Genomic DNA, 23,448 nt, shown 5'->3' with positions numbered 1-23,448 from the left:
TTAAATAAATGACTTACTGTCAGTATTTTTGGCTACAAAAATTCAAGCTTATATATTAGATTCCTGGCAACAATATCTCAATGATCAATTCCACAGAATATTCCTCCATGTGATTTAAAAAAATTAAAATATCATGTTACGTCGATTTTCGTGTTTAAATGATTACGACCTCTAAACCATTTTTTTTTTAAATCTGAACAAAAAACAAAATTTACTTTTGCAACATATACTTTTGATTTCCGGTGAAGCACATGAAGAAAAAAAAATAGTCAGTTTTTTTGGACCACCCTAATTTTGTATTATATGGACAACTTATTTCTATAGTAAGAACTATCGTGTATAATCTCTATTATATTACATAAAAGTATTATATATTACTTGTTATATACAACACTATTTTATTTTTTTTGTACGAATATATTACAATTTATTTATATTTTTAGAATGTATTAATATTTCTTTTATAGACATATATAATCAATATTAAGTGTTACAAAACAACTCGAGCATTAACAAATCAAAAGAATTAAATAATATATAAGTATAAGAAATTTTGTGAGAATGAGAAAAAATTTCCTGAAATAAACAATTGCTGTTTTCATGTAATACAAGCTTCCATAGTCTTTTTGACAGCGTCACGAGCATATGGTATATATATATATATATATATATATATATATATATATATATATATATATATATAAATATAAATATAAATATATATATATATATATAGTATAATAAGGAATACCATGTCATAGCTAGCAACTGAAAAATTTATAAATAGAAGAGCTAAGCTAGGCTTGTGCAGCTAAAAGTAAAAATTATAAATATTTTGAAAGATGTATTAAATAACAGCAAGTAATAGGTAAGTACTTACGTGTAAAGCAGCAAACAACGTTAAACCAATAGAAACAAGTACTAATATAGTTGCAATTATTCTTATCGATGCAAGCATCTTCTTAAGTTGATTAAATGGACCTATCAGGAAACACGTACTCTCGACGCTCTACGCTTGTCATAAATTTGTTCTTTCTAATTAAATACATTGTACTGTTTGCCCTTTTTTTCTCTTTTTTTCCTGTTAGAGAAAAAAATAAGAAGAAAGAATGATGCAACAAATTCAGCAGAAGAGCTCTTTTCAGCTCACATTTTAAATGAAATTGATCATTTTCTGCAATCTCTTCTCAATGTAATTTTTCGAATTTTTTAAGGATTTCAGTAGACGTAATATACTCTAAGCTTTGCTTATCATTTTAAACTTATCTAATTGTCTTTAAAAAATTTTATTATTATTTAAAATATATGTAATCAAAATGCGTAGATATATGCATGATAACTGCATTATAAACGCAAACATGCACGCATTATTATACACAACATTTAATTATACATGAAAGGTGTATAATTTTTACTTATATATTCCAATTATTCAGGGGATAAGTGCATATTTCTATAATGCATAAACTCATTACAAACTCAATTACAGTATAAAAAATAAATATATTTATCTATTAATTAAGTGACTTATATATAAACGTACAATATAAACTGTTTAATTTGATCCTTGAGAAAATCTACGCTATAAGATTAGATCAGTAAATAAATAGCAAGCAATGTATTTCGTTTTTTTACTGCTACAAAATATAAATAAGTAATAACAGGAAGTACAAAAATATTAATTAAATTGTCGCGATGCCTGTGTCATGAAATTCTCCTCTAGCTCCCTCTATTATTATATTTTACGTTTTGATAAATATGATGAGAATTAATGTTGCGATATGATCTTATTAGCTAGATGATTTCAAATTTAATCTGAAAAAAAGTCCTATGTCGAGGATAATAAGTGTATATTACATATTTATACACAAGATATAATACAGTATACAAAATATGCTCAGTATGTAGACAGTAAAGTATGCGCAACATTACTGGCCAGTGCTTCCCTACCGACAAAACATAATTAAAGACCGACCAATAGAAAGTTTGATAATTATCAAAATTTGAACAATTAGTTTGTGATATATTAATAATGTTCACGATTTTATTACTTCATAACTTATTTAAACATATTTCGTATATATGTGCATACATCAATGACGCGATAAATTCTAAAAAAATTAACGAAAAAGAAAAACTAATTATAATCACGAAAAAATAGTTTTGCACAAATATTATTATTATTATATTATAAATATGAATATTTCCATTAAAAAATAATAAACATTGTTCATAAATATACTAATTGTTAAAATTTATATCGGATAAAGTATAATAGAGATTTATACTCTTATTTAGAGTGGATTCACTCGATCACAAAACTACTCAATTTCCTTAGAGCTCAGTCGTCTTTAACAATATCTTGTCAGTAGTATTACGAAAGCAAAAAATATGTCATTGTTACTAAACATATAACAATCGCAATGTGTTTGTTTTTATCAAACTGTGAGTACAAGTTGTTTACTGTAATTTTGCTTCTTCCTTCACTTTCCAATGAATTAAGTCCATACAAGCAACAGCATCTTCTTTACTGTCATGGCCACCAACTGGAACACAAATTATTATTCAATTTAGTTTATATATATATATAATCTTCTGTCCTTTTTATAAAAAAAAATTAAACTCACCATCATTTTGTATGAGCTTTCTGAGATATTCAGAACAGAGATTTTTCAATGCTCTTTTGTGTGGATATCCATTCCTGTGTGGAAACATAACGCTGGTATCCACAACAGTATCATGGAGCAACTTTAAAGCTTTAAAATCACTTTCGAGACTATGACCGACCAAGATCGTTTTATCTGAGAACATCGTAAGCAGCGTAGCTTGTACATCTAAAATAGTCGTCGTCACATCCTTCATGTCGTCTTCTGTGATCCCAGAAAACCTATCACGCACACGTAATATAGAAAATTACTATATGTAAATCAATATTTCAATTTATATTCTAAATAACATGCACATATACATCTAATACATATCTAATCAGTTTTAGATCATTATTTACCTCGTATTATAATCAATTATTGGATTATGCGGTTTAACTAACGTTTCGTACATCACTTTACAATCTTCATCAATAATCGTCACTCGGGTTAATTCTAAGCCTTGTGTAGTATAACACATTTCACAGTCAAGTGCATAAACACCTTGTTCTTCAACAGGAACATCTTTGTACATAAAAAAAGAAATTAATATGATGCATTTGAGTAGAAGTTCAAGCTTAAGAAATTCAACAATACCTTTCGATAAAGTTTTAACGTAACCACGAAGATTCTCGTAATCCGTGTAATCCCACACGTGTGTCTTCGCATCACAGCAACCAGTGGCAGAACCATACTGCTGGCAACAACTGTACTTGCCCTCGCCTCTCACCGTAAACTTCCTGCCCCAATGATATATACAATTTTGTTGCTGCACAGCAAAGCCCTGTTTGTCTATCATATACGCTTGGCCACATCGACTGCATATTCTTTCATTAGGCACTTTTGACAAAACGTTTTGGTTCCGTGAATTTGTTACATACACCTTCGCTCGTCCCTACAAAGTACAAAATGCATTTTTGTTAGATAAATAAAATATTGCATCATTTTGATCAAAGAAGTCTCTGCAATTTTATATTTTTTATTGTTTATTTTATTTCTAATAATCAATAAATGTACACTTCCTTATTTATATATTTTACCGTCTATACCGTCTATTTTACCTTCGTATTATCTGGGTGTTTACGTGGAAATCCATTATCTCTAAGCTGTTGTTCTGTCATGATCCATTTCTTGAGCATGTTGTACAACGCTGGTCCTTTAAAATCTGTCACATTTCTTTTAGTTTTAACTACGCTCCAAGAACCTTTCGATTTGCCAGCAAGAACAGCCTCGTGAGACACCATACCGTAGCTCGAGCTAGCAGACCTTTCATTTGATTTGTTTTGATCTATCTCCTTTCTTAACCTATGAGCTGCTAACATGCATGAACTCTTATATACCGCGAGCGCTTTGCATCTTTCGTGACACGCGAGCTCTTCTTTAACGGCTCGTTGCGCCGCGTCGTCGCCGTTCGTATAAATTTGCACGCATATATCCTGCATTAAATTAATGTAATACTGACGAACGTTTAAGGGAAACTTCTGAGTGGCGACTTGCAGCGGTTCGGGGCGCACGAGTTGAGGTACCTGGTGTAAATAGAATTTTATTGAATATATAATAATACCTAAGCTTGACAGGACGATAGAACTAAGTTGCGCCGTCGTACATTTAACAAGGTTTGTAATTAGAACTTTTGTAATTAGAACTTACCACCTGCGGTACGTGAGCGACGCGTGTACCACCCTTTGTAGTTTGCGCTATTGTTTTGTTATCTACCCCTTTAACGTCTCCACTCTTCCTCGCTGTTATTACCTTTTTCTTTTCCAATGCAAGGGATTTTGCGTATGGGACATGAGCAATTCGAATGCGACCTGTAATATAAATTAACATCTGTTAAATTAACATCAAGTGATTTATTCCAGTATACATGTCACACCTATCTAAAACTTTATTTATCAAATATTATTTACTATAAATAAAATAAGAAAGGATCTGAAAAAGTAAATCAAACTATGAAAAAGTGCCGTAAGAGCCAACATAAGATGTTCGTGTGAAAATTAATGTAAATGACAACAAACAATTATTATTACAGACGTTTCGATCCTCTAGTTTGGATCATCCTTAGTGTAAGCTTATTAATCCACATGCGATGATAATCAGACTTGTGTAGCGCAGGCACAATATTATTTACTATATTTAAGAAAAATGAACTATAAAAATTTCATACCATCTACTATTAAAAAAAATAAAAAATACAAAATGTTTATTTTCTTATATACTTAAAACAATTTTTTAACTTAAAAAAAAAAAATTTTTTTTAACTAATATCCAATCGCTTAAGATCCTGTGTATAATAGAGGAATATTAGATATTAGAAATAAAAGTTAAAATTTTAGAAGTTTCTCAATAAATATTGAATGTAACGCACAATGGATATTAGATAATAAATTATGTTATGTTTCGTATTAACATATTTATATTTTATATTTTATTAATATACATTGTGTTTTACTCATATCTAGAGTATTTATTTAGGAAATTGATTCTAAAACTTTAATTCTTATTCTTAATATTTCACATTCCTCCATTGTGCATAGAACCTAAGACGCATATTAAAGTACTCGGTATAATTAAAGCATTCTGTGATCTTACGCTTTTCTAAATCTGTTAGACAAAACATTTTTTCGGTAAAATTAAATAGCATCGATCAGTCAAATCACTGCGAATTATTTGTACTGGTATCTTAATTCAATCTTAAATTCAATCTTAATCTTCATCCCACGTATGTCTCAATTTTAAACAAATTTGATTGAAGAGTTGAAGATTGTAAATGAAAGAATTACGAGATCAAATAATTTGGAAACCCATATTTCAATTATAGAGCACTATACGAGCACTGACAAATTGCAAATCACAAAATCTCACTTTAAGTAATTTAAGATATTCAAAAAAACATGAATGACATAATATCATCTTAATTATCTTAATAACATAATTTTAATTGTATTCAATTTACCATTTGTGTTCGGTAGCACATCACTATTATTTATCGATGAGGTAGACTCGACATATTCTTTGTGAACTGATGCATGTTGCGTGATAGTAGTCGAAGACTGATCTGCTGACATAGATGCAATTTGAAGCTTCGTTTCAGCTGACGCCTTCTCTGCTGCCTTTTCTGCGGCTTTTTGAGCTGCTACTTCTCGCATCAAACGCCATCGCTCGTACATTTTTTGTTGCGGTGTTATAAGCTTTTTTGGTGGCTGACTAGGACCTAACTGTCTTGTAACAGTTGTGGCCGCCGAAGGATGCGCAATTCTTTTCTTACCAACATCTGCTTCTTCTACATTTTCAGTTGCTTCTTTCAAAGATTTTTTTACTGATACTAATTGCGGATAGTCTGAAGCTTGATATTCCTGAAAAATAATTTAAATACAATATGAACTAACTGTATGTTAAAGAAGTATTAAAAATTATTACTTTTATTAATAAACTCTTATTTTGTATCAGATAAATCAGAAAAATTTTAATTATCTTTAATTGAAATTCAGATTTTAATTAAAATTAATTTAAATAATTTAATTAAATTTTAATTAAAAACTATACAAGAATAAAATTACACAAATAGTGGCAACAATAATAAATTTTAATTGCAAACTAACACATGTATATATAATTATAATTAAAATGTTATAATTATATTAAACATCATAATTATAAACATAAATTACATATTCAATTTCCTCATAAAAATTATTTACAATTATCTTTGGATACGTAAAAATTATTTACCTGAAAAATTCTTAGGCATTCTTCTTGTACATCATGATCAGAATCTGACAGTTCTAAAATCTCATCATTATTAAAAGAATGAATACTGACTATAGAACCATCAGATCTGTCAGATGAGTTCCTTTCACTGCTGCTCTCTTTATGCTTGCTAGACTTTTTGGAGGAGTTATTAGATCTTCGATTTGATTCCGAACGATGCTTCCTGTCGCTTCTGTTTGACGTATGTTTACTCGATTTGGAACTGGACGAATTCGAACTTGATTTGTGCTTGTCCTGCCGGCTGGATTTGTGACGATCGTTTCGATCTTTCTTCGGAGAGGTGTGTTTGTGTCTTTGCGAATCCGAGCGTTCTCTGCTTCCACGCGAAGAGTCTTTACTATCGCGACTGCTTCTCCTCCTATCTTTGTCTTTGCTAGAGGAAGAGCGGTGTTTATCTCTAGAATCCGATTTGTGCCTAGATCTTTCTTTATCCCTCCTCTCGGAACTATGACGATCTCTACTATCTTTTTCCTTATTTTTATCACGACTTTGATGTTTCTCTTTATCAGTATCCTGCCTTGCAGCGTCCTCTCTTTTTTCTGAAAATTTTCTCGAGTCACTCGTTTTGTGTTCCTTAGATCTATCATTACTTTTGATATCACCCGTTTTAGCATCATGGTGATGATTGCTATGTATTTTATTATCTTTATTGCTCGTCTGTTTATCTTTAGTATCAATTTCCTCATGTTGCAAGTTCTTCTTCTCCTTCTCGTTCACATCTTCCGTTTGCTCGGATTTTTTTTCACTCACGTTAGGATCATACGTAAATGTGTCCTCAATGGATTCGTCATCTGAGAACCTAGGTTCGATATCAAAGGAATAATCTTGAGAATCCTCGCTGGCCGACGCTTTCGCTTGTTCCAATGCTACAGGAGTAATGTGATTAGAAGTAATGATCTCGTCTAGTATATCAAACTCAGAATCAAACTGATTCAAAGTGGAGTCGTTTAATTGCTGAACTGTCTTTAATGGTGCTTTGATATTTTTTGGAACATATTCCTCCCTTTTCTTTTTAGATTTCGGATAATATTCTTCCTTAAATTTAAGTTGATAATCGTTCGAATTACTGTCGTCATATGAATTCGACGAGGACGTGTCCGACTTACATGTCGGCACATAACCCTGTACAGCATCCTGATCGGTTGTATTCACTATCGCAGTGGGTTTATATATGATTTCTGTTGTAATTTGAGAACTGCTCGATTCCTGAACAACGTTCGGCCATGGTTTAGCCCTTTCAGGCGAGAATTTACGTTTCACAGCCACTCTACTCTCCCTGTTCGGCATATACGAAATTACAGGTATGTGCCGTTTTTTCAGTTCCGCTATCGGTGTCGGATTGTAGACACAAGCGACCGGTTTCGTGATAGGCGTAGGAATCATGAGATGCTTTCCTATACTAGGTGTAATGGTGTGCATAGAAACTGCAGAACCAGAGGACAAGGTCGGCTTAAGCCCCTCCACCACTTGAGAGACGATATTTTGCGAAACCTTCTCTGTATCGGCGACTTCCTGATTTGCAAGTACCTTCTTCACAGCTTCCGTCACTAGGTGCTGCAACATGTCGGGGGTTGAGGACACGTTGGTACATTTGTCCTCTTGCATTTGTTCCGTCGTCTGGGTCTCCACCACCCCAGCCACTTCTGCTGCACTCTCATCTTCTACATAAAAACATATGTCATTTATTTTGTATCCATACAAAATTGTCTGTTATTTAATGAACCAGTTTGTAAATAATTTCTCAAGATATTTAAATCCTTAACTCTACATATGTAATATCAATGCATGCTCGAATTATTCTAAACTATCCTTTGAAGCTGACATCAAAATCTGTAACACAGTTGCTGATGCTGAGTTTGTAAAAACCATTTATGTTGATTAAAAACTACTAATTAATTTTAAAATGACATAACTTATTTAAGACAGAATGAATACTAAATATATTTTAATAACAATTAATAATTCAAGATTTGTAATTTAACTCAATAAACCCAGCATTAGCTCCAAAAGGTTGAACATCTCAACCTTGTACATTGACTTTAATCTTTATACTCATGTATAAAACAATTAATAAATTATTAATCAAATATACAGGGTGTTCATTAATGGTTGTCCCCATGTTTTACCATAGGAGCACGCATTTGTTATTTCTAATATTATAATATGTTAGAAATACATATCCGTCGGTAAATCGTGCTCCTATGGTAAAAAGTGGGTACAACCATTAATAAACACCCTGTATAATATTAAGAATTAAATTCTTATGAAATGCAGAATTAAATTTTAGTCCTTAAATCTTTAGCAAAAAAGATATTGCATGATTCGGTTTTTCCAAGATTCTTTGTCTCCTTTAATACAATGGACAAAGGAAGCAAACAAAGAATCTATTACAGAGCAAAGATTTTACTCAAGTGATTACAATTTGTCAGCATGCGAGAGGCATAAGAGTAACATAGTATAATAAAGTGCAGAGCTTTCCTTAAAATTTTCTCGACCAAGGAGATTCTTTCGCACATTAAGCTACGTCGGGAAGAACCCGGGATCGTGCGTCGTCGAGGAAGGCCACGGCAATCGCGAGCTCCTACCTTGCTTGGAGTGCTTGAAGTGACAATAGGGCCGGTCGCACGAGCCGCCGTCATAAAACGGGCAAATTATCTTTTGGAAGTGGCCGGCCGAAGGCAACATAATAACTGTTTCATCGCACTCCGCACTTCGGGGAGGCCATTCTTTGCGTGCGTCGTCGTCGTCCTCGCGGTGCAATTGTGCGACGCAATTAATACGCCATGCGGATCGGCGACACGACGTGCGGCATACTCAGCGGGAGACACTGGTCATGCTATTCCCTCGCAGAGATTCTTATCCTCTGATCGCCGAAATCAAGGAGAAATCGATGCGGCGACTCCGACTCCGTTTCACCGAAGTCCTGAGAGGTTATGGTTCTACACCGCCGTTCGATAGTTCTGCGGTTTGCCGGTGCGAGGGCGCCACTATGCAAGCAGGTGTCACCACGAGGTCGCTACCAGTCGCTACCTCTTTGGCGGTGACAAACAGCAACAAACAGTGATAAACTTGAAGCGAGCGACGATGTTATCGCTATACAGATATCATACGGATACTCTCCCTTTTCTCTCATCACATTTTTTCATGCATTTCGTTATTTGTAATTTGAGAATAAAATTTTTAGGCGATTTATGACAATGTAAGAAGGCTAGAACGGGCTTACTTTTCATTGATGTATATTAGCTTAATATGTGTGTATAATATATTTACGTATGCGAATATGCATGAATTATATGTATATATTAACAATTGCACGCATGTTCAATATTATAAAACAATAAGTAATAAATATAAAATCAAAATTAATAGGATAATACAGATGTCTAATATTATTTTCTTGTTTTCTTACAAGCGATTTGACGTGAAAATTAGATAACTATTTTTAATTCAAAATATCGGTAAATTTTATTGAGCAAATGGAAAAAAGCGTACTTTTCACACGTTACAGAGAAAATCTCAAGTAACGTATAAATTTTGCAAGACGTTTCATAAATGTCTCGTGGCTCAGCTGTAACATGCATTCGATTCGTATAATTGCAGCAATCTTTCTTGTTAAAAGTATTATGCATATATTTCAATGAATATATTAAATAAGAAATTAATTCGGTGCTCTACTAAAAAATGCAAATAAATTATTACGTAAGAAAGTAGTAGATTGAAAAATGGTTTTAGTTGTAATACAACTTTCTCTGCATCAAACAATGCTCCAAGTTTTTTAGCATCTCCTACACATTCTGCAAAAGAGAATCTTCCGTTTAATTCGAATCCTTACATAAGTTTCTACGATCAACTATCATTGTTTAACATAACAGTACAAAGTGCAATTAAGGTGTCATTTATCAAATATACTTGACGCTGAAGTTTGTCAGCACAATTTCTGCTGTAGTAAGATTGTGCGATATTTACATCAAATGTTATTTTAAGTTAACCATACAATTTATAATTGACCTTATCATAATTTTTTTTAGGCTTGGATTGCAAGGATGGAATATGAGTGCAAAGATCAATTGTCCGAAACTTTACAGAAGACATAAATTTTGAAGAGAGTATAGTATATCTGGCTATAACACTATATTTTGTATTTTGTTCTATTAACTGTATTAGAAAAAAAAGCTATTTTCAAAATTATTTATAAAAATAGTTGGTACGAAACTAAAAAAGTGACAAGACATAATAGATTATCAAGTAGGAGAAGAAAAATTAATTATAGCAAAAGAAATTAATAAAATGAATAACCAAAGTAAGAAGTAATATTTAGTATTTTTCTACAATTAAGATAATTAGTTTTAAATTTTACAGTTTGCTATTATCTTTGATTATATAATTTCAGTGGACCGACAAAGTTAATTGGCGATAGAGGGGCCGGCTCATACCTCACGTACATACTTCAATGTTTCCGTAAAGATTGTAAACAAAGCAGAAAATAGGAAAAACGTAGGATAGGTATTATTTGATAACTGGATATATCAGTTGATTTAATTTTTAATTGACTTTATTAATAATAAAAATTGATATATATTAAAAAGATACAAATATTTTATATCTTATTAAACAGGATATGCCATACGTTTCAAGATTACATTTATATAGATTAGCTACGTATTATTTACTTTACATAAATCTTTACTATGTAGATAATACAGGCAATATAAATTCCTAGGAAACACCAAGTTACAGTAATAAAACTGTTAGTTCTGTTTCATTCAACAAATATAAGTTTTACATAACAAGGGTATTATGTAACAATTACATTGTAGGATACAATCAAAGAGAACGTGGATATTATCTGCTCCACGTTCTTGACAAGCTCTTCATGCTCAGTCTTGCAGTTAACTCCGCACAAAACAGACACACAACCGAACACAGTACTTTATCCATGCGATATACTATTTGTAAGTTTTAAAATTATTAATGTATTCGTCAGTTCATTTAAATTATTGGGACCATGTTAAAAATTTTTATATTTTTGAATTATTTTATTTATCTAAATTATTTTTATTTAGTTAAATTAGTATTAGGTATTCAAACTAATATTATTTATTTAAATTATTACATCTCAATTGAGAGACTCGGAACATCGAGACGTTGTCTCACAATCGACCATGGATTCAGACTGTTCTCGCGTTGCATCGACGAACAAAACTATGCTGATTTTTATATAACGAACAAAAATCAGCATAGTTATTAGCTCATGTTAAAAATTTATATTTAAGTATAGTAATTCGATATTAGAAATGTAAATTAATGCGTTTGAAGAAGGACAAGTACATTCGAAACATTCCGCTAACTGTATTTTGGTTGTTAAGATTAACTTAATTATAATTCGAAAAACCAAAGGATAGTTTGCTTTACATTATTCATTATTTTAAAAAATTATAATTAACTTTTAAGTTCTATTATTTAATCTTTAACTTTTCAACTACAAGACCACGAGTTTTTGTAACTGTAACTTTGGTATTTACTGGATTATTTTAAATTATTTTAAATTAACATAATACAGAAAAAAGTAATTAAGTTATAAGATAGTTAATATGATATTTAATACAGTATTTAACAATAAAGATTAGATAGATATTTACTAAAATAAAGATACATAGGCCGGTATTTAAAGTAGATTTATACATATTCTTATCTAAAATTAACTCAAATACTGTCTTGAGATGTCATTATCCAATCACAAAACCATATTAGCATTTTCTCAGACGTTAGTCAAGGAAAGTCTTGAAATGAGATTGCATTATGAATACCGGCTACACTATTAAAAACAAAAAAAAATATAAGTTTTCTATTTCTAATAATATCTAATCCTCTATAATATATAGAGTATATATATAGTTGAAATAAAAACGAACTAAACTGGTCTGTATATATAGAACCACTGCAATATTCTTATCGCAATATTTCTTTTAAAGATAACTCCACAAAACAGATCAATTAATCGCTTATCTTAATAAAGAGGGGGAAGTGTTAAGTAACATTTCTTAGCGTATCAGAATATAATCATTAGAGTATATTCAAGTTATTCAAAGGCAAGATGTAGTTGTTTTCTTAGAACATATAAGTTATGAGTCAAAAAATTTGAAACACTAAATTGTACGCTATAGATGATCGATAGAAAGGTATACGTCAACGAATATCATCCCATCGACGATGGACTGCTTGATTTATTTCACAACCGTGCTGATAATATTCGTCAGTCTCTTCTACGCGTACGCCAAGTACAGACTGTCCTATTGGAGTAGACGCGGAGTGAAGAGCCTGCCGACGCATTTGCTCTTCGGCAATTTCAAAGAATGCATTACTCTAAAGAAGCCACCGGCTGAAGTAATGCGCGAAATCTACAACGGCGCCGACCCGGACGATCTCTACATCGGCTTTTATATCTTCCACAAACCTATGTTGCTATTACGAGACCATGATCTGATCAAACAGGTGATGATCAAGGACTTTGATGTCTTCCCGAATCGACGATTCGGTTCAGGCATTGAGAAAGACTCGGTGGGCCTGGACAGCATCCTATCTATAAAGCAGCCAAGATGGAGATATTTGAGGAACAAGCTGACTCCGATTTTGACCGGACAGAAACTGAAGAATATGATACCATTGATGGCTGAATGTGGAAAATCCATGTTGAACTTTATCGAGAAATTGTCGACAGACGAGGCTGGCCAAAGCAAGTGGGAGGTGAAGGATATCGGTGGCCGTTATAGCACTGATGTCATGGCTTCTTTGGCGTTCGGCATCAGCATAAATTCATTTGATGAAAAGGAGACTGCCTTCCTGAAAAACGGTGAGACATTGCGCTGATTTTACATTTGCGCAGAAGTCGACAGATAGCTTTAGCTCCACATTATGATTTGCTGCCTTACAGTGAAAATTTTTTTTAGAATTCTTTATATAATAATGTTTAAGACTTTCTATGTAAAATTCAAACTTTCTGATTTTATGACTAGTAATTTTATAATCTTTCAGAAAATTTCTCAGATTCTTTATACAATTGGAATACTTTAAAAATGCTCATAAAGTTTAAAAATGTTTACGGTATTTTTTTAGAAATCTTCATAAATTTAAAATAATAAAAAATCTTAATATTATAAAATATAAAATTTTTTTTATTAGAAGTAAAATTAGAAAATTATTAATTTTTTATTGTGTAATCATAGAAATTAAAAGAGAAGAATATGCTGCATTTATCAAATATATGTATAATTACATATATAAAATTACATAAACTACGCATTTATAGGTACAAAAATATTCAGAGGATTTATGCGCGGCATTGCGTTCATTATCCTCTTCTTCCTTCCTGAATGGGATTTTTTAGTCGCACCATTTATTAAACAACCCGCGAATTACTTTCGCGAGATTTTCTGGGACTCCATGAATAACAGAGAAAAGCTGGGGTTCAAGAGAGGAGATATGATAGATTCTATGTTGGCACTCAAAAATGGAGAACAAAATCCTATTTACAGTAAGGATCACATTCTGTAAAATTTAAACAATTATATTATTGTGTAACCTTTTGTACGTAATATAACGATACTCTGCTATTAATATTATGAAATTCAATATACTTTTTTGCATTAGATTCTTGATTTATTAAGAATGATCATAACAATTTATTAAGCATTAAAACCATTGTTTAATCATTAAATTATTTTATCATTTAATTAACGTCGTAGAGTTCGAGGGTGACAATTTATTGGCACATCCCAGTAGTTTTTATATTGCCGGATTCGAAGCTAGCGCGACTGCAATCGCTTTTGCCCTATACGATCTGGCGCGTCACCCGGAACACCAAGATACTTTATACAACGAGATAAAGACACACCTTTCCGGAAAAGAATTGACCATGGATCTGATCAATGAACTTTCTTTCTTGGACAGCGTTATAGCTGAATCATTAAGGCTACACCCTCCTCTACCTGTTACTGATAGAATAGCTACAAGGAATTATGAGGTAAGTACCACATCACAAGTAACTGAATAAAACTCCTTCTGTATGTTCTTTTCTTGACTTCTTGATTGTTATATATATCTGTGTCATTTTCAGTTACCAAACACTGGATTAACAATTGAGAAAGATGTTCCAGTATATGTTTCTGTAAATTCGACAAATCAAGATCCCAAATACTTTTCCAATCCTCGAGACTTTATTCCGTTAAGAACAGATAACAGAGAGAACAAAAAGTTTTATGAATCCTTAGCATTCGGTATTGGACCCCGATCATGTATAGGTAAAATATAACACGCTGTTATGTTTTTTGTTTTTTAATGTATATATTATTCCAAATTTATGAAGCAATTTGCATTAAATTTTAGGTCAAAGGTTGGCTCTATTAATTGTAAAAGTGGCGTTAATTACAATTCTATCAAACTACACTATGTCTTATGAAACGGATAAGAAATGTACTTCAAGTGATAATGATGCTATTCACGTTTTTACATATGCGGCTGATGGTCTGTATGTGAAATTTAAAAAACGTAATTAGGAATTGCGTTTCTTAATACTAGTCTTCTAAGACTTTGTCAATAAAAAAGTGTATATAAGTTGTCCTAGTTCACAAATAGTGTTACTAAATCAATTTTCTTGTATTACAATGCGGAATTAAAATATTACAATACATATAAATGATAGAAAAATATAAACAGTTTTAGGGATCTACGTTATTTAACGTACAAAGCATACTTACATTTGAACATATTTAAAATGTTCATTTTCTATTAATAATTTTTTACGTTTGCTCGCAACGTGTTGATTTGATTAACTTGACAAGCCAAATTTTTTTTAGGCTGCATGAAGAGTTTTGCTTTCATAGAAAACACTCTCACACACACACACACACACACACACACACACATACCGCGTGAATTTAGTACATTTTTGTTACCTGAGAGAATAAAATAAAGAGCCCCTCAAAATAATTATCTCAATCTGTTTAAACTACAAATTTCCAGATTCAGTATATAGAATTTAGGAATAATTGTTCTAGATATATATACTAGTAAGAAATGACTTATCAAATCGATGTCTAAACGACATTAGTTTGATGAATTTGATGTTAAATCAATGTCAAATCGACATTGATTTTATTATCATTTCTCATTGTGATGTACATTGTGTGATAACTTAAATAGTTTTAGACTACAAACCAAATAATTCTTTTATAGATTTTTTGTCATTGAAAACGATCCGCAAACGAAATTCCTTTATCATGTCACATGTCGGTAAATTGGATTTAAAGTTGCCAAAAATGGCACTTTTGACCTAAAATAAATAACTCATAAATATAATGTGATAGAAAATCTTTATTTACGGAATTGTTTTTAGGGACAAAAATCTATAAAGTTATTTTGTCTCGATTGTGATCTAAAATTTGTGTTACACCGTAATATTACGTGAGTTACTTGGTCTACTTAAATTTGTTAAATGTATTAATTTAATCCAGTTTTAGACCACTTTGTCCTAAAATGGACGTTTTGAAAAAAATCCAAAAAAGCAATATTGGATGTTTTTAAAACATTTTTAAGATATCCAGGATTTAACTTGGACGTTTTTAATATTTAAAACATACAAAGTATAAATTTTAAACATATTTTTAAAATATTGCTGTGGTGTCTTTAGAAAATTTTTTATATCATCACCTATAAAGTAACATGCATATTCACGAATAAAATATATTTATGAAGCAGAATCCTACTGACAAAGATAATAATATTAATTATGTATTCCGTTTTGATACAAATACAGAATACATCAATAATATTTTGTAAAGTTAAATATATTGTAAATAGCTTATAAATAATATCTCATAATATAACCGCACGCTATGACAAACAACAGTGAAGTAAGGAACGGCAACAGGTATGAACACCTATATATTTTAATTTCAAGCTCAAAAGTACAAAACCTGAACAGTTCTGATTTAAAGAAAACAATTTAAACAAAACAATTTACAAAAAGTCATACAAATTTGGTTGATTGTACTTGCTCGAGTTACTTTTGTCCAAAGAAATTGCACAATACGCTTTAATTTTACGATTGTATCGTAAAATTCTGATTATCATACTATTTGAATCGAATAATAATTTTTCTTTTTTTATATCATGCTTTTCAAAATATTTTTCATATATAAATTGTTTTTGCATACTATAATTGTCTTACTACGACAAAAAGCTTTTTAGCATTTTTTCAAATAATTTATTTTTTTGGCACATTAAAAACTGTACTTTTTTAAACGTATCTTCAGATGCAACCAAATATAAAAAGACAAACTTTAGAAATTAGTAAAATATCAAATCTGTTAAATCACCTTTTGTGTAGTAAACCGTTGAACGCAAGAAGATTAACGTCATTTATTTGATTTGTACTTTTTAGTGATACATTAGTCTCGTTGCTAAACTAAACATTCGCTATCTTTCTACACACTCGCAGTTTGATTAATGTAACGACTAGAGCATATTGATAGTTACGTTAATCATGAACTGTAAGTATGTAGAATGATAGCTTCTCAGTTTGGAAAATTTCCCCATGGACAGAATCAAACACGCTAGGTTTTCTACAGTTAAAGTAAAGTAGATATATCTTTGAATTATGATGAGAAGAAAAATTCTAGTGTAATCTAGTGCAGCAGTAAAAAACAAACCTGATAAAACTCATATAAGAAGCAATAAGTTATTGCAAAGTTAAGTTGAGATTCATTTACATAGATACCAAGTACTTAGCAGTACCCTTATGGAATATGTTATAAGTAAATAATCATTTCGAGAACCATGAAAACCAGTGAACCATTGCTCCGACAAAACACGATAGAATTTCTGTAGGTCGATTCGTATATGTTATGATAACTACATGCAAATGCAGAAAACGTAATATAATAGAATATAGAATATGTGTATGCTTACACTCATAGAAAACACTAGAAATTATGAAGATTTTCAGATTAATTTACGTTGGTATCAAAGTTTGACTGTCTACTAGAATATTATATAACATTATTAAATGACTATGGTATAAAAAGATTAGCATTTATAAAATGTGTGTATCGTAAAATATTATAGTTATAAATTTGTACATAATTATTTATTCCAACATTTATAAATTTTAGCATTAAAAATTATAAATGATGGAAATTATTATACAATATAATATATTCTTTGTTGTTTTGATAATATAAGGCATACATCCAATAGAATTATATTCATTACGATAAATGTTTTTTGGATAAAAAAAATGCATCAGAAAAACCAGAACAGTAATGATACAATTTTTCAAAAGTACTAATATTTAACCGTTTTCTATCAGCCCTTTTTAATAAGGGATTTTTTTTATAAGTCATTAGCAGAGTAAACCTCGTATTTTCACGATAAGGATAGATCCCGACAGTACTTTAAAACACTGAAAAATTATAACTGTTTAAATTTATTATATGAAAGTATAGTTTCTCTATCATTTTATTCACATAAAAAAAAAAAGATTATATTTGTTACTATAAGTTTCCTTTAATTATGAAAATCGATTCATATAGATTACATACAATTTTTCAAGAAAATTTTATGATTTTTATTTGTTATTTTGTATCTCATTTTCTAAGACAGTACTTAAGATAGTTTTAAAATAAAATTTGAATTTATAAGTTTAGATTATAATATTAAAAACAAAAAAAAGAATATAATTTTCAATATTTCTAATAAAATCTCATAATCTTCTGGTTTATAAAATACTGCAATAAGAACAAACTAAACTAGCCTGAATAAGAAATTTTATTAATTTCTATACGTTTTAAATCCGGAAAAATTACGACTTGCAGTTTGGGAGAAAATTGTAAATGCTTATAAATTCACTTAAAAAAAGTTATTTAGCACTAAGAACCGGCTTCGATCGGCATATAATGCTATATTTATTATTTTAATATATTAATTTTTATCACAATATTACTTTCGAAGAAAACTTGACAAAAAAACGGATTAACTAAACTTATATTAATAAAAAGGTAGACAAGATATAACCTTCTTAGATATATAAAATACGCGTCAAAAAAACAACATTAAACAACTCTAAACTATTTCTGAACGTTAGAAACAATTGGAAGAAACGTATAAGTCAACAAATATTACGCCATCCGCCTATCGACGATGGACTACTTAATTTATTCCACGACCGCACTAATAATAATCCTCAGCCTCTTCTACGCGAACGCCAAGTACAGGTTGTCATATTGGAGTAGACGCGGTGTGAAAAGCCCACCGACGCATCTGCTCTTCGGTAATTTCAAAGACTGCATCACTATGAAGAAGCCTCCGGCTAGGATATTAAGCGAAATATACAACAGCGCCGAGCCGAACGATCCCTACATTGGCTTTTATGTCTTCTATAAACCCATGCTGCTTCTACGAGACCACGGCTTAATTAAACAGATTATGATCAAGGATTTTGATATCTTCTCGAATCGGCAATTTGGTTCGGGCCTCGAGAGGGACATGGCAGGCATGACCAGCCTCCTATCCATAAAGCAGCCAAGATGGAAATACCTCAGGGCCAAGCTGACTCCAACCTTGACAGGACAGAAACTGAAAAATATGATGCCGCTGATGGTAGAATGCGGAAAATCTATGTTGAATTTCATCGAGAAATTGCCAACGGCAGACGAGGCTGGACGAAGAGAATGGGAAGCTAAGAATCTCGGTGCTCGTTATTCTAGCAGTGTCATAGCTTCGCTGATGTTCGGCATCAGCATAAATTCATTCGATGAAAAGGAAGCTGCCTTTGTAAAAAACGGTGAGATTACGCGTTGATTTTATCTGGTGTAGATCCTGGAAACAGCTTTTGCTTTACCAGTAATTATTTTTCTCAGTATTCTTCACATAATTTTTCAGAATTTCTATATAAATTTCGAAACTGATTTTATATGTAACTTGTAATATAATTTTATGGTTTTCCAGAAAATTTTTCAAACTTTTTATACTAATTCGAACACTTTAATAGTGCTCATAAAATCTAAAATTTAGGGTATTTTTTTAAAAAACTTTATAAATTAATATTATTAAGTATACAAAAAAATATGATATTATAAAAACTTTTTTACCAAAACAGAAATATAAAAATGTTTGTTCTATAATCATAGAAAATAAAAAAAGAGGATATACAACGTTACTTTTATCAAATATACGTGTAATTGTCATATATAGAATTAAACACATTACGCATTTGCAGGTTTGAAGGTCTTCGAAGGATTAAAGGGCGCCATTGTATTCATTATTCTCTTCTTCTTTCCCGAATGGGATTTCTTAGTTGCACCGTTTGTTAAACGTCACGCGAATTCTTTTCGCGAGATTTTCTGGAACTCCATGAATAACAGAGAAAAGCTGGGGTTTAAGAGAGGAGATATGATAGATTCCATGTTAGCACTCAGAAATGGAGAACAGAATCCCATTTACAGTAAAGACCACATTTTATAACATTTAAAAAATTATATTATTGTGCAGTATTTGTACGTATTATATAGATACTCTATTATTAATATTGTAAAATTTGATACATGTTTATTGCATCAGATTCATGATTTCTTAAGAAAAATTATAACAACCTATTAAGCATTAATATTATAGTTTAATTGTTTAATTAATTTATCATTTAATTAATGTCGTAGAGTTTGAAGGTGAGAATTTACTGGCACATCCCACAAGTTTGTACCTTGTCGGATTCGAAGCTAGCGCGACTGCAATCGCTTTTGCCCTATACGATCTGGCGCGTCACCCGGAACACCAAGATACTTTATACAACGAGATAAAGGCATACCTGTCCGGAAAAGAATTGACCATGGATTTGATTAATGAGCTATCTTTCTTGGACAGCGTCATAGCTGAATCAATGAGACTGCACCCTCCAATACCCCATACTGATAGAATAGCTGCACGGAACTATAAGGTAAGCGACACAAGTAGCTGGACAGATTCTACTGCATAGCCTTTCCTCAACTTCCTTGAGTATTACATACATTTATGTCATTTTCAGGTACCAGGCACTGAATTAATAATCGAAAAGAATGTTCCAGTGTATCTTTCTATAACTTCGACGAATGAAGATCCCAAATACTTTTCTAATCCACAAAACTTTATTCCGTTAAGAACAAAGAACAAACAGTTTTATGAATTCTTGGCATTCGGTGTTGGACCCCGATCGTGTATGGGTAAGTTATAAAACATATAACACGGAAAACACGCTGTCATCTTTCTTATTTTTTATACCTATATATTGCAAATTTATATGATAATATGTACTGAATTTTAGGACTGAGATTTGCTCTTTTAATTGTAAAAATAGCGTTAATTACGATTCTCTCAAAATACATTGTGTCTTATGAAACGGATAAAAAACATACTTCACGTAACAATGATGCTTTTCACGTATTAACATATGTGGCTAATGGACTATATGTGAAATTCAAGAAACGTAATTAAAAATAGCGTTTTTTTTACCATCCTTGGACTTAATGAAACAAGTCTATCCAAATTGTTATAGTTCACAAATAAGAAAAAATTTAAAGATTTATTATTTAAAACTTTAGAAATAAGTGAAATATCAAATATGTCAATGTATATTAAATTTCTCTTTGTGAAATAAACCATTAATCTCTAGAAGATTGAGTCATTTGTTGATTAGTATTTTTTAATGACTTTTAGGCCTTTTTTTATAGCTGAAGCTAGTATAAACTTTCTGAAATTATTGTAAAATATATATATGTTTATAATTTTGGTGAAAGCGAAAAAAGAAATTTTAGTGTAATTTATTGCATCAATAAAAATTAAACCTATTGAGACTATTTTTTTATACGTAGAGAACATATTGAATCGAATAGAGCTGCTGAAAAACATCAAATAGAAAAAATATTTAAAAAGACTCGAAAAGTTGTATATTTACAATTGTATAACACAATATTATCTCTTTAAATAGTACATTATCTTGCAATTGTTAAAAATAACTATTGTTACACAAATGTCTTTTATAAGTAAGAATGAAAGGCGTACAATTTCTATACTCAGGTAACTATGCTTTATATAAAATACAAGATTGAAAAAGTTACTTTGTAAAAATAACTTGTTACAGTTACAGTTATTCAAAAAGTAACTTAAAGTTATTTTTCAGTTACTTTTTTGTTTTTTTTTTGTAATATTTTAAAGCATTGTTAATTTAAATACGGGACTTTTTCACTAACATTAGTCAATTATTTTATTTATATTGGAACATGGTGTTAAATTTAGAGACGTTATTGCTTGAAATTCAGTAAGGAACAAAGATAAAATTATTCCTCTGTCTATTTGTTGTTTGCTGAAGAGCACCCACGTAAAGTGTCTTTAATTGTGTAAGATGCGTTGCCTATATTATACACACACACATACACACACACACACACACACATATACACATATACATACAGGTATACATATATGTACATATAAAAGTTATATGAATTATGTTCTAAATTCGAACTTTTTCAAGGATAAATGCTGGTTTATAATAGCCGTAATCATAAAAAAATTGGCAAATTATAGTCAATTTATAAAAGAATAATTGACTATGATTGGTCAATTTCTTACGGTAACGACTATTATAAATCAACTTTAAGATTAACAAGGAACGTTACGAAGTGTCTGTCTCAGATTTAGACGAGCTTTTAATATGTTGTAATACAGATAAAATTAAGAGACACGTATTTTTTTAAACGTAGCTTAATGCACTTTTAGGGGCGAAGCACCCGTTTAAAGAAAATTGTTTTTTTTTCCTGCTGAAGCATATATCGTCGAAACTATAAGAGATAGTAAAAAAATGTTCAAATTTAAAGTTAAATGGCTTAGAGAGTACTTTATAACAGTAATAAAAAAAATTATTTTTTAATATCTTTTATACTTTCTTCCACTTACTTATTGTTTTCAAAATTTTTACTTCTTTTTATAAGCAAAATAAAGCTTATTTTTTTACAAATTTAATGGTATGACAAAGTTATATTGCGACATTTCCATTTTCCAAAAATAATTAAAAACCTCTTCGTAAGCATATGCGGTACAACGTTTATTAAGTTGACCCAGCCAAAGCAGCACAATCAATAATAAATCACGAATAGAAATTTGTTGCTTTTTTGTTGCTAATTTGTTGCTCAATTCCTGATTTTGTTGCTCTAGCTGATTTGGAGAAAATAATGGTTGTGCTGACTTAAGATTAAAGTTAGAGTTTTGCGAGTCAACAGTCTTATACTGTTAACATTTAATAGAAGAGATAAATTCTGGAAGATATTTTTGAATACTTTATATGTACTAGAGTAAGTCAATATATACAGTGGCGTGCAAAAGTTTTCGGCCAGTGACATATTGTACTCTTAAAAAACAGTCTAATAAAATTTTTATAATAATCAGGTATGAGTATGAGATATAGGTAACAAAATAATATAGTAAAACAATAATAATTATGAAAATTTTATTAAGCTGTTTTTTAATTAAAGTATTAAAGTTCCACTTGAAGCAAGTATTTTTTATATTATCTTGTTTTTTTTTAAACTATTAGTTCTATGCAAAAAATGTATAATACATAAATAATGTATCATTTCAAGAGCTATAACTTTTATTTAAAATATTTTTTGATTAAATTAATATTTATCAAAATAATATTTAAAAACTGATATTTTTCAAGTTTTTAATAATTTTTTACCTTAAAAATGACCTTGTCGGTGATTTTTATTATCATATTCGTAATTAGTGCACCAGAATACAGTAGTATACCAATTTGTAGCCAATTTGGAGGATTCACCTTTTCGGAACTTTATTCTAAAAATATAGGATAAGAAACGATTAAAATCTTCTATGTAAATGTATCGTTCTCTACCAGGTCTATCAGTCACCACAAAAGAGTAACAATAGAAATCGTAGTATTTTTAATCGGTTTTAATCGGATCTTTTCTTATATAGATATATGGTTAAC

At 30.5% G+C, this 23,448-nt stretch overlaps 3 protein-coding genes across 11 annotated transcripts; 2 read left to right on the top strand and 1 right to left on the bottom strand.

Moving 5' to 3' along the window:
* Window positions 1-1,603: 1,603 nt before the first annotated feature.
* Window positions 1,604-9,370, bottom strand: LOC105195280 (RNA exonuclease 1 homolog). Its single transcript, XM_011160651.3, has 9 exons — window positions 9,002-9,370; window positions 6,378-8,077; window positions 5,602-6,001; window positions 4,296-4,456; window positions 3,707-4,171; window positions 3,243-3,540; window positions 3,008-3,170; window positions 2,628-2,887; window positions 1,604-2,546 (listed from the first exon to the last, which is right to left on the bottom strand). The coding sequence occupies exons 1-9, from the start codon at window positions 9,099-9,101 to the stop codon at window positions 2,461-2,463; spliced, it is 3,633 nt and encodes a 1,210-aa protein (XP_011158953.1). The 5' UTR covers window positions 9,102-9,370; the 3' UTR covers window positions 1,604-2,460.
* A 106-nt stretch (window positions 9,371-9,476) lies between these two features.
* LOC105195279 (cytochrome P450 6k1) lies at window positions 9,477-15,125 on the top strand. Of its 9 annotated transcripts, none has more exons than XM_011160649.3 (8): window positions 9,477-9,615; window positions 10,445-10,716; window positions 10,807-10,919; window positions 12,581-13,266; window positions 13,723-13,947; window positions 14,159-14,436; window positions 14,530-14,713; window positions 14,799-14,968. In XM_011160649.3, the coding sequence occupies exons 4-8, from the start codon at window positions 12,627-12,629 to the stop codon at window positions 14,966-14,968; spliced, it is 1,497 nt and encodes a 498-aa protein (XP_011158951.2). In that variant the 5' UTR covers window positions 9,477-9,615; window positions 10,445-10,716; window positions 10,807-10,919; window positions 12,581-12,626. The 9 variants fall into 9 exon arrangements, with proteins under 9 accessions (XP_011158951.2, XP_025986727.1, XP_011158952.2 ...); XM_011160650.3 differs by having other exon boundaries at window positions 9,527-10,361; window positions 10,807-10,854; XM_026130940.2 differs by having other exon boundaries at window positions 9,527-10,361.
* Window positions 15,126-15,539: 414 nt separating this feature from the next.
* On the top strand, window positions 15,540-21,118 carry LOC105204422 (cytochrome P450 6k1). Its single transcript, XM_026130937.2, has 6 exons — window positions 15,540-16,341; window positions 18,556-19,254; window positions 19,690-19,914; window positions 20,126-20,403; window positions 20,491-20,665; window positions 20,767-21,118. The coding sequence occupies exons 2-6, from the start codon at window positions 18,612-18,614 to the stop codon at window positions 20,934-20,936; spliced, it is 1,491 nt and encodes a 496-aa protein (XP_025986722.2). The 5' UTR covers window positions 15,540-16,341; window positions 18,556-18,611; the 3' UTR covers window positions 20,937-21,118.
* The last annotated feature ends 2,330 nt before the right edge of the window (window positions 21,119-23,448 follow it).

The sequence above is a fragment of the Solenopsis invicta genome, chromosome 5 (genome assembly GCF_016802725.1).
Source record: "Solenopsis invicta isolate M01_SB chromosome 5, UNIL_Sinv_3.0, whole genome shotgun sequence".
In the NCBI taxonomy this organism is placed as follows: Eukaryota; Metazoa; Arthropoda; class Insecta; order Hymenoptera; family Formicidae; genus Solenopsis; species Solenopsis invicta.
Note: the sequence above shows the minus strand (reverse complement) of the source record. Positions and strands in the feature narration are given on the sequence as shown.

Bases quoted from the DNA above. Each gene is read 5' to 3' on its own strand.
- LOC105195280 (XM_011160651.3), bottom strand. From the start codon at position 9,101: ATGTTGCCTTCGGCCGGCCACTTCCAAAAGATAATTTGCCCGTTTTAT. The intron at 3,541-3,706 runs GTAAAATAGACG...TGTACTTTGTAG, and splicing joins AACACCCAGATAATACGAAG to GGACGAGCGAAGGTGTATGT. The intron at 3,171-3,242 runs GTATTGTTGAAT...TTATGTACAAAG, and splicing joins CGTTAAAACTTTATCGAAAG to ATGTTCCTGTTGAAGAACAA.
- LOC105204422 (XM_026130937.2), top strand. From the start codon at position 18,612: ATGGACTACTTAATTTATTCCACGACCGCACTAATAATAATCCTCAGC. The intron at 19,915-20,125 runs GTAAAGACCACA...TTAATGTCGTAG, and splicing joins AGAACAGAATCCCATTTACA to AGTTTGAAGGTGAGAATTTA. The intron at 20,666-20,766 runs GTAAGTTATAAA...ACTGAATTTTAG, and splicing joins TGGACCCCGATCGTGTATGG to GACTGAGATTTGCTCTTTTA.
- LOC105195279 (XM_039449055.1), top strand. From the start codon at position 12,627: ATGGACTGCTTGATTTATTTCACAACCGTGCTGATAATATTCGTCAGT. The intron at 13,948-14,158 runs GTAAGGATCACA...TTAACGTCGTAG, and splicing joins AGAACAAAATCCTATTTACA to AGTTCGAGGGTGACAATTTA. The intron at 14,437-14,529 runs GTAAGTACCACA...TGTCATTTTCAG, and splicing joins TAGCTACAAGGAATTATGAG to TTACCAAACACTGGATTAAC.